A 15,252-nucleotide genomic window follows, 5' to 3' on the forward strand; every position below is an offset into this window, starting at 1 on the left:
ACATATTAATAATATAATAGTACATAAATAATACTAACGCCGTTTACACAATACATTTAAAAAAAATGTAGCCTATTTTGATACTAGAGAATTTAGAGAGAGAGAGAGAGAGAGAGAGAGAGAGAGAGAGAGAGAGAGAGAGAGAGAGAGAGTATGTTATTTAGAAGCAAGAAGCGTCTGACAAACAAACTATTTTTTCGTTAAGTGCCCAATAAGAGAGCTAGTTTCGATACTTTCTCCACGCCTCCAAGCAGACACGAAGAATAAAACCGCAGTGCAGATACATGTGAGGATCATATGACCGCCTGAGATTCAACATGGCTCGCGTGCTGCTCTTTTATCTGTTTGCTCTGTCGGGTGTTTTCGCCGGACGGTATTTTAATGAGAACGAGCCCTGCTACAGACCCCAGCCGAGGAGAAACCTACAAGGAGTGAAGTATGACAGACCAGCATTTTTCTAAACTTAATCAAACTTACGGTGGATATGATTAATATATTCCTCTGTAGTGCAGAAATACGACACTAGGGCTGTGCCTCAAAATCGTGTTAGCTGCCTATCTAGACATCAGTTTTGGGTATTGTAGGTTTGTTTAGTCAGGTGACTTGCGAGTAAATATACTCTGTAACTTCACTGTAGCCTATGCTTAATATACTTTAAACAAACCATGCGTGCAGATTTTTATAGGTTAAGTTACTTCTTTTGAAACCTGTGAAAAAGAGGTAAGATATGTTTTCGTATTGTCATGTTGATATGCAAGTCATTTCCTGTAACTGTACTTTATGCTAATGTATTTCCTGTTGTGCTTGACTTACAGTTGATATGTTATATATATTGATCCTGGCTCATATGGGATATGTTGGGTATAACTGCCACTTTTAGTATATTTGTCAAATATAAAATTAAAACTGTTCGGCATTGAAAACAGCATTATGTATCCCACAATGCACTGCACTCGAATTTGGAATTCCAGCATAATGCATAAATCAGTTTTTTCCCCATTATTTGGTCATCTCATTTTAATTTTTTGGCTCAATTGTCACCCAGTGTACTACAGGCGGCTCACGTCATGGCAATTCGGCACATGAAATTATTAAGAGAAAAACACAGCAGAGTGGTGAAAAGGTAGCCATCATGAGACCATTTGACACCTGTTTCTATTGTAATTAGAAATGTCATGCCCTCAAGGTTCATTTCCCATTTTTGGTTGTTAACTGAAGAACAGATGGCCTGTTGCATGAGGGGTTTTTTGCTGGATTTTCCTACATGGTCGTTTGCTGCTTGCTGTGAATGCCCTTTCAGTGTTTTTGTGGTCAGTGGAGAATATACAGTATACATAGATGGTTGAACAACCTTTTCTTGTATTTTTCAGGACTGGACCACGGCCTTATGAATATATGAATTTAAAAGACCTCCCCAAAGAATGGGACTGGAGAAACATAAATGGCGTCAACTACGTCAGCACAACACGCAACCAACACATCCCCCAGTACTGCGGCTCATGCTGGGCACATGGAAGTACTAGTGCGTTTGCAGGTGAGGAAGAAGCTGTTAAGAGGCAGTTCAACCAGGTTTATGTGTGTATGTGTGTGTCAAAAGAGGTTCAATAAGGGGTGCTCAACCAACTAAAAAGGAGGTAAAACTTCAAATTGATTGGAGAAAAGGTGCAGCGCTTAACATTTTTTTTTTGTTATTTGGTTGAAAGTCTCTTCAATCCTGATTGCTATCACTAAGATAAGTGGTCTTAATCGGATACTTCAGGATTTAGCATTAAGCTTATTTATTAGTAGAAAACCGGTAGTATTTTCGAATTACCATACACCGTCCTCGCGCCATTCTCCCGCAGCCCTCAGTCGTCCTGCTCGCCACAGTAAACATAATGAATGGTGACTGTAGAACGCAAAAGCCGAATCCCGGACATTTTGGGTGAACTCGAAACACATTTTCAGATTCATCACGGAGACTCACTAGTATCCTATTCTTGTATAACTACTGCGCTCTACCAGTAGGAGTTTGAGTTGTTGTCTTTCATCCACATAAGCCAAAAATACATACATTTTCTGGCTTTTCTCAGTCTAGAAAGCTCCAAATTCAAAAATAATTTCACATTTCTTCTACATAAATGACCCATTTTAATTACACATTCATCTTTTCAGAGGTGAAGTATCCCTTTAGTGTATTTATATGCATATATATTGTCTGTGGAAGGTGTAGGGCCATAAAATGTTGATCCAATCATTGCATTCGGTCCTACCTCTTACCATACATCTGCACATCTGGTCGCGCAGACATCACGAGTCATCCGTGTGTTTAATGCTATGCAGAGTTAGATCAGTCACTGAGCACCGAAACAGCAGCCATAGTTCCTTCTGAATCAAAACAATGAGTTTATGCTGCGTTCACATCATAATTTGGAAGAGATGAAAACACGTGACATTATACTCGTATACTCGCTTTTCGATGCCAACACTATCAACGGCGAAATGAACCTGCAGGTGGTACAGGTCAGAGCTCTTTATGTTGCTTATGTTCATTAATATTGTAATGTTATATGCTTTGAGACATGAGGTAGTTTAACACCGTCTCTCGTGACGCTTTTGTTTGCTCCCTGTTGTTCGTGTTCTTGTGTTTTCAAAGCCAGTTTGCTATTGCTAGTCTCTTCGAAAATTGCCTACTCTACCTTAAAAAAAGGTTAATGTTTCGGCTTCATCAGACATTCAGGCCTTGAGAAGGGCCGTTACCTGTTTTAACCTGTTTTACTTGTTTTTTAATGAATAAAGTTAATGTGAATCGCAAATGGAAATATTTAGCAATATGTCTTGGCTGTTTTTTCCCCATGAAAAACAAAAACACAGAATATTGCCAGCCCTATTATAGCTTCATAATTCAAACAACCCTATTTTAGCCACATCAGGAAAAGCACAGAATGACATACCGTAGGGTGATAGTAAAGAAAATCATAAGGTTGAGTAATCATTAAAAGTGCAATGGCCTGGATATGTTACATGCTGTTATTTTTTCTGTCTACCACCTGACTCTCATGTGATCTGCACTTAGGGCGTGTATGCTATTTTATTTTTTCTGTCTACCACCTGACTCATGTGATCTGCTGTTATGAGTTGTTTTCCTGATCTACAAGTTTCTGCATGTTTGAGATTTACAATTTCAGCATATTTGTGAACACCATAGTTCCTCTTAATCTTTACTTTAAAGCTTTACTGACACTTTCCACAAAGTGTGAACTACATGTTAGATGAACTATTACATATTAACCAACTATTACATATTAACCAACCATCAAGGTAGCTCTGCACATGTCAAGCTGGGAAAAAATATATCGAATTAACAATTCATTCATGTTTTATTAATTCAATCTCTGGTTTTTATTAAACTGTGGCCACAAATGAAGATTTTTTCCCCCTCATTTTAATAAATCCTGGCCATGTTGTAATAATTTGATACCTTATTATTTTACTTGAATCAAAGTAAGAGAATGAATTAGAACACTAATCAATGAGGGAACTAATCAATAATTTGTGGGAATTAATTTTTAATTTGTGGTTACGGTTTGACTAAATTGAGGGAACAAGTTAGTAAATGATGACCATGAAATACTTAAACTAAAGAGAATAAATTCTTAATCCGTGACTACAATATTTACATATATTTTTGTCCACGTGATGTGCGGGGCTCTATAATTTTGGTTACAGTCTTCAAAAAAAAAGCAATAAATAAAATAGTCATATATTTAAAAACATGTATAAATATTTTCTAAAGGAAAAGCGCCTTTTTAACTGTCAGCTTATGTGACTTATTTTCATTTTAGATCGTATCAACATCAAGCGGAAAGCGGCATGGCCGTCTGCCTATCTCTCTGTCCAGAACGTGATTGACTGTGGCGACGCGGGTTCCTGCCATGGTGGAGATCATTCTGGCGTGTGGGAATATGCAAACACTAAAGGGATTCCTGATGAAACCTGTAACAACTACCAGGCCAAGGATCAGGGTAAAAAAGTGGTCTGATTGAGCATCTTGCATTATTGGAAATGCAGTCAGTGCTTGCAGTTATAATCTAATGTGCATTTCTGTTTTTTTCAGAATGTAACATCTTTAACCAGTGTGGAACCTGCACAACCTTTGGCGTGTGCAATGTAGTAAAGAACTTCACTGTCTGGAAAGTTGGAGACTATGGCGCAGTCAGTGGGCGGGACAAGATGAAAGCTGAGATCTTTTCTGGAGGACCCATCAGGTATTCAGACTGGATTTGTATGATTAGGTTTTATATTTGAACCAACATTAGGAGATTTTTTTTTACACGCTGACACTTTGCTTTTGCAGTTGCGGGATTATGGCAACAGACAAGCTTGATGCGTACACTGGTGGCTTGTATTCTGAGTACGTACAGGATCCCGGTATAAACCACATCGTATCTGTTGCTGGTTGGGGCGTTGATGAGACTGGAGTGGAGTACTGGGTCGTCCGTAATTCTTGGGGAGAGCCGTGGGTAAGCAAAACCTGAGAGCTTATGCTGGTGAATCCCTCACACAAGTTTAGATATTGAATGGATATCCTGCTCTTTGGTTATTTAGGGAGAGAAAGGCTGGCTCAGAATTGTCACCAGTGCATACAAGGGCGGCAGTGGGAGCCAGTACAATCTCGCCATCGAAGAGGACTGCATGTACGGAGACCCCATCCTTCCCAAGAACTACTTGTAGATGCAGTGATGTGTTTTTCGTTGAGACAGTGCAGTTTCAATCAGTCCAAACATGCCAAATTTTAAAGGGCATTTGTATCCGGGGCAAGAATGATTTTCTGATGCTGCCCAAGATCAGTTGCAGAGGTTTTAATAGTTTTTAATGAAGATCTCAGGAATGATTTATCAGAAATTGTACAGATTTGTTCTTGTAATTCTGCATTTGTTGGCCTCCTTTTTTCTACACCACTTAATGAACACAAAGGGAAACACCATTGTTGTTTTTTTTATACTAGGATATTTCATATTTTAGGATGTTTTAAATGGCCAATACTTGTGTGCCGATACGTGCCTAAGTTTTGGGGTTTGCAATGGTGTATTAAAAGCGAAAGCACAGTTTGCTTCTTTTTTGATGAGGATTTTGCTTTTAATCACACTCAATTAAAGTCTTATCAGGTTTTACTCATTGTTATTTTAATTCTGTTATTGTTGTTTTAGTTTAAACTGAGTGGTACATTCAGAGGGCTGTTCCATAAAACAAGAATAGAATATAAGCCAGGCTTATTTTGGTTAGTCAGACTTATTGACGGCTGATTCTGTTTCAAACTTAAAATATTTCAAACCAGGGAAACTAACCTGGTCCAGGGCAAGCTAACTGTCAGGCTAAGCCCGTGTTGTTACACAATGATATAACCACTGATGCTCTCGCATTGCATTATTTGACGTTATCAACCACTATCAGTTCAAAAATAAATGTACAGTATACAGAAAATCAAATTAAATTAAAATTGAATTAGATTGTTTTAAAAATGTATGAATACATTTCTCTCTGATTTTGTTTGGCAGCTGTAGTACATTTTATGGTAATTAGAAGAACATTAGAATATTATAATCTAAAAAAAAAAAAGCTTTTTGAAGCCGTTTTAAATCACAAAATTAAAATAAATCATAAAAGCACATACTAAATTTTAAATGTCAAGATAAATCTGAACTTAGTAAGTGACCTACCTTCATTTGATTACCCCATAACAAGTCACTTTACAGTTATTGCTATCATAAAATACACTTAAAGCCACAAAAACCCATTGAGATGGTACATCGACTTACAATAGGTTGAATGATACGTCTGCCGTGGCCTGAAGGTATCTGTATCGCTTTTACTAGCACTTTGTAACTTCGGGTAGGAACCCGAGCATAATTCTTCATTCTAAATAAATAACTACAAAATTCGACCGCTTTACGGCCTACGTCACTTCCTCTAACTTCCTCAGGTTCTGACGTTAGTGCTCAACTCGCGTTTGATTGCCGTCTGTACGTTTTCGACATGACCGGACAACAGCTACAAGAAAGAAGGCAACGATTTTATCAAAGGAAACTAAAAAAAAGAAAAGGGGAGAGCGACAAAAAAGCCAGGACGAGGATTAACACATTGGACTGGTCCAGCTTTCGCTTCGTTCGCTGGCGTGAGGTAACGGAGGAGGAAGAGTGCTCGACCGATGCGGCCGCTTGCCTTCACACAAATGCCGTTTCCAAGGTAACCCAGATTAATTCATATAAGCAGTGTAAATTAGTATTTTCTGGTATTCCGGCACCGCCGACGGTGTTATGAGTGTAATAAAATGCCCACAGCCCAGTGTTCATTTCGACACACAAACACAGCCCGCCTCAGTGTAGGGCTCGCACAAATAAAATCGACTCATGTCAAATGTAATGTTACATTAAATGTAGTGAACGTGCCTACGAGTCACGACTCAGTAATAACCACAAACACTACACACCACATGTCTCACGGTTTCTGTAAAAATAAACCAACACACATAACGTTACAGTCAGCTCAGTGTTTTCAGTGCACACACTGTCCCGCGCCCACATTCACTCACAGACATGATAAGCCCCACGGGGCTCACTCGACTCGCTCTCTCTCAGCAGACTGCTATGAGGGAATCGAGCGCGGCAAGACTAAGGGCCAATCCCAATTCTACCCCTTACCCCTTCCCTTTCCCCTAGCCCTACCCCTTCGCCTTCCCCTTGACCCTTGAAACAGAGTGGCAATGCGTAGGGGTGAAAATATTCCCCTAAGAAATGGGACACCACTACGCCTCCGTTAAACGTCATTATAAGTCGTCGCTAGCGCCTACGTCACAGGAGATGCGCCGATGTTTATCACAACTTCCAAGATGCCGTTGACAGCTGCAGTTATCTCAGTCGCGTGGGTTACAGCTATTTTCTTGCATCTTGTGAAGTTCGCAGGAAACAACGGAGACGACGAAAATATGTTGCGGGACTATCACTAGCAAACTACAGTAATTTTAGTGATTTTTTTTACAAACGTTTCTGTGAAGAAACTGACCGTAAATATGAACACAATATTGAATGTAACATAAAGCAAATCATTATTTGTCGTTATAATACTTATTAAAGCCACAAATACTTAAATTTATGGGTCTCCTTTGTCGCTTGGGCAGCCAGCCTGGGTTAGCAGTGACACTTCTCATACCCCTTCGTTTGAAGTGTGCTCCCGAAAAATCTTCGTTTGAAGGGCTATCTGGCCCTTCCCCCTAGCCCTCCCCCTCCAACCAAAAGAGAATTGGGACAGCCCTACCCCTTCACGTGGACGCGCAAAACGGAGGGGAAGGGGAAAGTGAAGGGGTAAGGGGTAGAATTGGGATTGGCCCTAACAGGTGTAAACACTGCAAGCACACACAAGTCGTTTCTCAATATGCGTTCTTGTCTGCACTTTGTGTTCTTGTGAAACGTCATCAGACACTGCCCAATTACTGTTTCAATTCAAAGTTAACATCTGGTCAAGTCCACTTCAAATCCCCTGATGTGTTCTTGATCCGCCCCGTTTACTGAGGATGCGTCGAGAGGTGACTTGTGTGGACCGACTTGAGATTCCACCTCGCACCAACCACCAGCAAGCGTCTCCAGTAGCACCTCAATGCAGAACATGAGATCCAAGGGGAGGAGTCGGATCACGATCCAAGGGGTGGAGATGGCTAGGATTAGGGTTGGGTTTAGGGGTGGGTTTTGGGATCAGGGGGCGGAGTTGGTTAGGTTTAGGTGTATGTAAGGTGGGAGGAGTTGGATCTGGATCCTCCCTATGGATTCCTCCCTATAGTTCCGCAGTGAGGACCATCTCAGCGTCAAGGAGAGGAGAAAATCCGCGAAATACTACTGTTATTGTGTCATGAAATATAATTTTAAGAGTGTTTCAGGCGAGAATGTGGTTGTTTAAATCTCAAATCTGTAGTTTATTTATAAAGATAGCGCCTATTTGAAAAAATGTATCTGACGTTTTCTGAGTTCTGACATCCAAGCCTTCACCGGACACTCAGCGAGATCAACACCGACTGGAACAGCTTATCCTCGGCTAGTGCTTCTGACGTTTGCCGCTAGCGTTGGCTCTGATCTCTTAAGTCTAGTGGATAAACTTAACGTAAAATTCGTCTATTGTCTATCTATGCGTCTTAACGTAAAGTCTATCTTTGATCTCATTAAACTACAGTTTGTTCCATGGCAAAAAAAATAATATTTTTTTGCTATTTAACTTTAACATAATTTTTTTACATATTCACATGAGAGATTTACATCTTCACTATATGAAAAATAAAATAAAATTACACAACGCTCTCTCTTATAAATGTCAATAAAAATCAATGTTTCATATTTTTAAAATGAAAACAAAAAGATCATGTTCATTTTGTTATAAATATATGCAGTGAAGATAATCGTGTTGCCTGAACCACATGGCCATTAGGCTAATGTTGATTTTTTTTTTTATGAAAAGAGGCAGAGTTGTAGCATATTTCATTTTATTGTTGCCTAATATATTTATAAAGAGATAACCGGAGTAGCCAGATCGTGTGGAGTGACGCGATCAAGTACACTGTTCCATTTGCAGAAGAACCGGACTTGCGTCCTCTCGTCCTCGGGAGTCCGTTCTCCTGAGTCGAACTTTGCAAGTCCGAAGTTTGCGTACTGGTATTTAGAAACGGCTACAATCTAAAGACACAGGAGGCTGACCAGTTGACTGTTTGCAACAGTGGACGCTAGACGTGAAAGGTCGAGCACCATCTAGTGGCCAAAAGTTCCGCAGTGTCACTTTAAGCCTATTTTTGTAGGCTTTGAATAAGGCCCATCTAATGTGCAACAACAAATATTTTGTGTATTTACAGTATATATACACATTTAAAAAAAATATTTTTCAATGTACTCATGTCTTTTGTACTTAACCTCTTAAGCTGGAGAACCTGTTTGCATCTGAAATGATGACACCTTTAGACTTTAAACATGATGTACTAAGGTATCATGAAACAGAAGTTACGTAGTCTTAAATGTTGTGACATGTTCAAGAAGCAGTTTTGCTTGGATAAGAACAAATGTAGGATGGGACTTGATTTTGTCCATGGAAAACTTATTTTGATAAAAGATTATGAAGGCACATGAATTTAAAAATAATAATAATTATGTGCACAGATAAATAATTCAAAATAAATACTAGAATGTTCCAAAAAAACTGACTTTAATAAAAACAAATATTTCAATATACAAAAAGGAAAAACCAAGTCGTTTAAAAGCAAAAAAGAGGCTCTAAGAGTTGTGACCTCAATACACACATTCAAAGTTCAGCAATTATGTCAATATTTTGCGAACAAAATATTTTGGTCAAGACAAAAGTTATGTACACTGAAATCGGCTGTCCGTCCATGAAGAGTGCTCCGGTCTGCGTGGATCCTTATCCTTTTCAGACGTCCCACCAATTTCTAATGTGGTTTAGTTCATCATGATGAAGTTGGATTTGCAGTGAGCTACAACACAAAATTATAGATTAATAAGAAAGTACTGTAGGTGTAAATCAGAATAATTGTGAATTCATGCAAGTCATGGTTCATCTCGATCAGTTCCTGGAGGGCCACTGTCCAGCAGAGTTGAGCTCCAACCCTAGTTAAACACACCTGAAACAAAAAACAAAATAAAAATCACTGTGGACAACTCACCAATGAACTCAGCAACAGGGTCATGTTCTCCCTCCGTGCGTATCGTTCCCGCTATGCTGTCGTTTTCTAGGATGGGCAAAAACAGCTGGACAAAGTCTGAGGTATATGGAGGTGTTATCACATCTAGAACCTGTCCAAAATGAAAATAAGAAGATTTTAGAGAACCCAGCTCAGACATGAATAAAGCACACAATATGTATTCTACTAAGAAATGACCCGAGCTTCACCTCTGTAACAAAGTATCTAATGAGTGAAATATCTGTGTTGAGCTTCTCCAGACATTTGCGGATGTAGCTGACCACTGGAAGAACATAACCTCGACTCAATAGGTGAACCATACGGTCCAGTAAGGTCTTCTTGAGCTCCAGCTGAAATAACAGTCAGAATTTCGCTATGAATTAAGCACTGGAGGTGGATTTTGTAGTTTTTGCAGTCTGTCTCTTACAAACCTGCTCCATGACATCAAGCTGCGAGTGCTCTGTCTCAAACAGTTTGATGAGCAACTGCAACACCTGAGGGTGGAGGAGCGGATGGCATGTGCTGATCTGAGAAATGAAGAGAAATTTATTCTTAAAATATGGCGAAACAGTATCTTCATAAGATACTGATTGGGCAGTGACCAGTTGGTATGTTTGACATTGGGGTTAGGGTTACCTCATCCAGCAGTGCTAGATGGACAGGAGTGTGGTCTGTTTGTAACTGAAAGTAACGAGGCTCAGACACCGTCCAGTCGACCCACTTCAGCACTCCCATCGCGACCACTGAAAACCTGCACACAAATATCAACTGTTTAGGCCTGCTTTCACAGACAGGGCTTCGATTAAGTCAGGATTAGCCCTTGGTTCAATTAGGACATTTAAGTTGCTCTCGATAAGTCGATCTCCGAACACCGTTCATGCAGTTCAGAAGTTCGCTGAACTTCATACAGTTCAGATCACTCAGCACGTCGTTCGTGCTTTGACTTGTCGTGACTGTTTTCCAAAGATGGCGCCGCCTGTATACACGAAGTGAACTGTCTTTATAAAGTATCTTCTTATTAAACGATCTGTACACTTACAAAGTTCTCAATGCTTCGTTTTGCATGTATGGACCCTCATTATGTTACTGCGTTAGTGTGGGGCTATTTTGAGCCTTTTTAGTGGTATAAACTAACGATTTATTTTTACTTAGTAAATACCTCCAGTACTAGCATTATACGCTAAACAGTTTTTAGAGATAAAACTCTTTACATTCGATTATCATGAAAACAAATCTCAGAGAACGGTTGACTAGGTACCGATGTTTTATTAGACCAAAGGTTCATTTTGCATTTTGCAGTTCTCCTTGAAAGGGATGCCAAAAATTCTGCCGTAATTTACTCACCCTCACACTGTTCCAAACTGGTTTAAATTTCTTTAAGAAGACATTTTGAAGAATGTTGGGAACCATTGCATTTTTTTCCCCCTCCATACTATGGGAGTAATTAAGGTCAATCAACTGTTGGTCTTCAAAATATCTTTTTGTGTTCAGCAGAAGAAAGAAATTCATACAGGTTTGGAACAACGTGAGGGTGACTTTAAAGATAAATGTGTTTGTACATACCTTATGCACTGGTATAATGTGCTGAGTTCTGCTACTAGCTCAGTAGCTCCCTTGTTTTCGTTGCAGCAAAGATTATGAACCGTCTCAATGGCCTTTGACGTGGACTTCAACTCGTCCTTATTTATATTCACACGCTTGTTCTAGAAATAAGAGCCAGTTTACGTAATTAACCACAACATTTCTGGAAAACAAAAAGACTGACAAATAAGTTTTTAAATATATGTGAAAAGTGTGTATTTATTACACACCTTTTTCCATGTTTCCACAACACTAGCGGCGTATGCTAAGATGTGGATGTATTTGTGCTTGTGGTCTTGGTTGATTTTAGCTCCGGGTTTAAATAGCGAAAGCATGAACAGATCCAAGAAGGCAGGGACTCTGATCTACATGTTGAGAAGAGCAGTTTAGTTAACATTGAGTTAGTCAATACACTTTTCTGTAGGCTATTGTTGAGCTAGGAATAAAGTGTTAGAAATATAGCAGATTTGCACAGTCAGGCTATGGCAGACCTGTCATTCAACCTATTCTAAGTCGATGTACCATCTCCAAGGTTTTGGAAAAATATTATAAAGGTTGAAATAGTTACATAGTGCTGCTTTAATAAGTCAAAAGCATCTGCTAAATGCGTAAATGTAAACGTAGATTCTGACCAGCTCTACAGGAGGTGGATCCATGCTACTAAACATCTTGAATAGGACTGTGATGTCGGCTGGGTTCAGAGCCCCTTTGGACAGCATGGCACCAAGAGCCTGGCATGCACGAGGGTATGCAGCAGCTGTGCCCAGCGCTAATGTGATCTGACTGGCATCATGCCCCCTAGACATAATAATACCAATGTTATTGATTTGTTTGCTAACTAGAAGAACAATGAGACAGATCAAACCACTTTTTTTTAACACAAATGCACCTCTCATGGGCAAATTTCTGCACTTCCTGTCCGATTCGCCGCATTGCAGAGCCGCCCTGCTCCTCTTGAGCGAGGATGGACATCATAGCCTGAGCAAACAAGTATGTGTGCTCACCATGACACACCATCTTCTGCTCAAAACACACAAAAATGAGATCTGTTAATAAAAATACAATGATAAACATAAATAGTGGCCTTAAAAAAAAAAAAGTTTGCAATGCGCACAGCGAATTCAGGCAGATTTTTCTCCAGATTCTGTTCTCCTCCATCCAGTAGTGTAGCGAGAGAAGTTCGTAGGACTCTGGAGAAAACCTCCAACTGTTGGCAGGCTGTGGACACGCTTGTGATTTCTCCTTGGTACCCTGCATCTGAAATCAACTGCGCACAACATGCATAAACAAGAAATGTATTACAACTACATAAACTGATCCAGCAATCTGAACATCTTTGACACACTTCAGCTCATTTTTCTCTTTTACCTTGACGGTAAAGTTGAGCATCAGACAGTCTGGATGAGCCTCGGCCAGTTTGTAGAATAGATCTCTCCATGTTGTGTGTGCTATCATCTGCTCCAGCCATGCTGGTGTCTTAACAGAGACGTACACTGCATTCATTAGCCTGAACAACTCAATTAAAAGTTGCGATGAAACGGAAATAGCCACAAACAGAAATTCTTCAGCGTGTCTAATAATGGATAATAACAAAAAGTAGGGCAGGGACTTGGACTTGGTGAATTTTCATTTCCTGTCATCTTTAATGTGAACACAAATCATGTCTGACTGGTGTTTTTGGAAATACAGTAACTAATATTAAAAATCGCTCACCTCTCCCTCAACAGTGAAGATAGAATCAGCTTTCTGAGGGTCAAAGTGTTTGATCAATAGACTCTTTAAATGATTCTCTACACGCTCCTGCACCTGCGCAGGCTCCACACCTGCAAAGGAGACACAGTGTTTAGAGATGCTGCCAGCTTTTTTATAATAGGTGTGACTCTCAATTCTCAAACTGTCTTGTTCACACTGTATCAATTTAATAAGCAACTTTTCTTTTCTCGCCTTAGCATTGAACATCACCTGTAACGCGTCCAATCAAAGCTTGAGTTCATCCGTTGATTTACCAACCAAAAAAACGCATTTATATTGAATAATTTGGCAACATATTGACTGACCCATCTGGATGAGCCACTCCGCCAGTAGATTGACTGTCTGTGCAACAGCAGAGTAGTTTTCTGAGAGCAGCTGGATCACATGCTCAGGTGAACCACCTGCCTGGAAATACCTGCGCAGACAGGGACAAAACAGCAGCACTCACCGACGGGATGTCTGACAAAGCTTTATTCATAGAAATCACCCCCTCTCCATTTGGTTGACTTACGTTTTAAGGGTGTTAAACACGGTGGGCTCCATTATGTAGTCTCTGCTGGAGAATTTTTGCAGACACTCTTCCTGAACTTTTCCATCAGTCTCAGCATCCGCGTATCCATCCTCCTGAAGCGGTAGAAAAATGTTAAGCATTTTTTAGTGGCAAATCAAATTTAAGCTATTTAACGATATTTTATTGGTTCTCATTATCATAGATCATGTGTGCATATTACAATCCAACATATTAACTATCGTTACTGAAATATTCAATTTAAGTTAATCATCTGGATTACAATTGTATTTACGGACATCTATGACAGCACTAGCAAAAAAAAAAAAAAAAACAATTGTTGGACGGTAACGTTACCATAGTAATACATCGTTTTGTCCATGTAACGTTACTTTGTTTTATTTGGCATGATCATGGTAACGTTGGAATCGTGGATTTTTAACGTTCACGTTATTATTTGAACTACACTAGAGTTCGATATCAATAACGTTAATGGTATAAGATAATGGTAAACATGGTACAACCACAGTATTTTAGTAGGGGTATGAAATGCAAGTCTTGATTTTAAAGAAATAGTTAGGATATCAGATTATAATTTTATTATCTTGGTGTGGCTAAACTACCGTGTTGCCGTCGTGACCCTCCCATTCTCCAACATTGCCGTAGTATTCTTCGTCCATGGAGGAAAATATTTGGAAATATTTTATACAGAAAAGCAACTGTTTACAAAATACGTACGAGAACACCGACCGGCGCGTGTATAATACGTAATTTGATAACGGAGTAGTCGAGCGCCGCCTGCTGGGCTGGTGGACACTACAAACTGCGATAAGGACCGTTCATAGAATAAGCGACTAAAATGGCAAGCCATTAACAATCTAAAATGGGGGGGTACTAAATATTTATAAATAATACTCTTTTATTCTTACATATTTTTCTTGAAATACAATAACAGTCAATGTCATTATCAAGGTGTAATTATTGCCAAATCCGTTGTTGAAGGGGCGCTAGACCTTGTCACGTGGTATTTGTTACTTATTTCAGCGCTGTTCAAGCTGGACCAATCGACGTCACCATTTGTTACAGGCTAAGGGCATTTTTTTAACGAGTTTGCTGAGGCAGAATTTATGCAAGTGATAGATTTAAGCGATTATTTATAATAATAAGTATCTATGTTAACATTTCACCTTAGGTTTTGAATGCTACCCCATGGGGGATTCAGCCTTCTGGGGCGATAAGCTCCTAAAAGTTGTTTTCTTGTAACGTGTGTCGCCCAATGGGGGTGTTGTAAACTCCTTAACTGCCATAAGAGCCATTTTGAGCACTGGTTGAAATCATTCCGCTCAGCGCTCACAAACCGATGGAAACTTTAGTCAAAAGTCAAGTTTAGAGCCAAATACACACTCTGTGTTATGGTATCGAAAAACTATTGCGGCGGGTAAACTGGATTCTATGACAGTTACTCAAATATATACATTTATATAATTTCTTATTGCGAATAGTTTTGACTTTTGTGAAGAAAAAAAGTTGACTTGAAGGATGTTCTACTGCAATATATTATATTACTCGTATATGTACGGTTCTTCAGTCATATTAGATGTAGTCGATATCTCTCCAGCAGATGGCTCCGAATGAAAGTGTTTAGTCCAGTAGGTGTCCATGCAGTCCTTGTCGAGTTGATAGTGGCAAAGCCTGAATAAAA

The 15,252-nt window shown here is 39.5% G+C and overlaps 2 protein-coding genes across 2 annotated transcripts; one reads left to right on the forward strand and one right to left on the reverse strand.

Moving 5' to 3' along the window:
- The first annotated feature begins 248 nt into the window (after nucleotides 1-248).
- ctsz (cathepsin Z) lies at nucleotides 249-5,153 on the forward strand. Its single transcript, XM_039692959.2, has 6 exons — nucleotides 249-436; nucleotides 1,371-1,534; nucleotides 3,825-4,004; nucleotides 4,097-4,247; nucleotides 4,337-4,502; nucleotides 4,588-5,153. The coding sequence occupies exons 1-6, from the start codon at nucleotides 318-320 to the stop codon at nucleotides 4,711-4,713; spliced, it is 906 nt and encodes a 301-aa protein (XP_039548893.1). The 5' UTR covers nucleotides 249-317; the 3' UTR covers nucleotides 4,714-5,153.
- Nucleotides 5,154-9,199: 4,046 nt separating this feature from the next.
- nelfcd (negative elongation factor complex member C/D) lies at nucleotides 9,200-14,510 on the reverse strand. The gene is made up of 15 exons (XM_039693444.2): nucleotides 14,174-14,510; nucleotides 13,554-13,666; nucleotides 13,348-13,457; nucleotides 13,004-13,113; nucleotides 12,659-12,766; nucleotides 12,405-12,557; nucleotides 12,180-12,310; nucleotides 11,923-12,088; nucleotides 11,521-11,655; nucleotides 11,273-11,412; nucleotides 10,346-10,460; nucleotides 10,141-10,236; nucleotides 9,919-10,059; nucleotides 9,692-9,821; nucleotides 9,200-9,502 (listed from the first exon to the last, which is right to left on the reverse strand). The coding sequence occupies exons 1-15, from the start codon at nucleotides 14,228-14,230 to the stop codon at nucleotides 9,468-9,470; spliced, it is 1,740 nt and encodes a 579-aa protein (XP_039549378.1). The 5' UTR covers nucleotides 14,231-14,510; the 3' UTR covers nucleotides 9,200-9,467.
- Nucleotides 14,511-15,252: the final 742 nt, after the last annotated feature.

This window comes from Pimephales promelas, chromosome 8 (genome assembly GCF_988280905.1).
Source record: "Pimephales promelas chromosome 8, fPimPro1.hap1.1, whole genome shotgun sequence".
NCBI lineage: Eukaryota > Metazoa > Chordata > Actinopteri > Cypriniformes > Leuciscidae > Pimephales > Pimephales promelas.

Excerpts from the sequence above, each read along its gene's own strand:
- ctsz (XM_039692959.2), top strand. The coding sequence starts at position 318 with ATGGCTCGCGTGCTGCTCTTTTATCTGTTTGCTCTGTCGGGTGTTTTC. Across the intron at positions 437-1,370 it reads AGAAACCTACAAGGAGTGAA|GACTGGACCACGGCCTTATG; the intron begins GTATGACAGACC and ends TGTATTTTTCAG. Across the intron at positions 4,248-4,336 it reads TTTTCTGGAGGACCCATCAG|TTGCGGGATTATGGCAACAG; the intron begins GTATTCAGACTG and ends TTGCTTTTGCAG.
- nelfcd (XM_039693444.2), bottom strand. The coding sequence starts at position 14,230 with ATGGACGAAGAATACTACGGCAATGTTGGAGAATGGGAGGGTCACGAC. Across the intron at positions 13,114-13,347 it reads GGAGTGGCTCATCCAGATGG|GTGTGGAGCCTGCGCAGGTG; the intron begins GTCAGTCAATAT and ends TCTCCTTTGCAG. Across the intron at positions 9,503-9,691 it reads CCCTGTTGCTGAGTTCATTG|CTCACTGCAAATCCAACTTC; the intron begins GTGAGTTGTCCA and ends TTTGTGTTGTAG.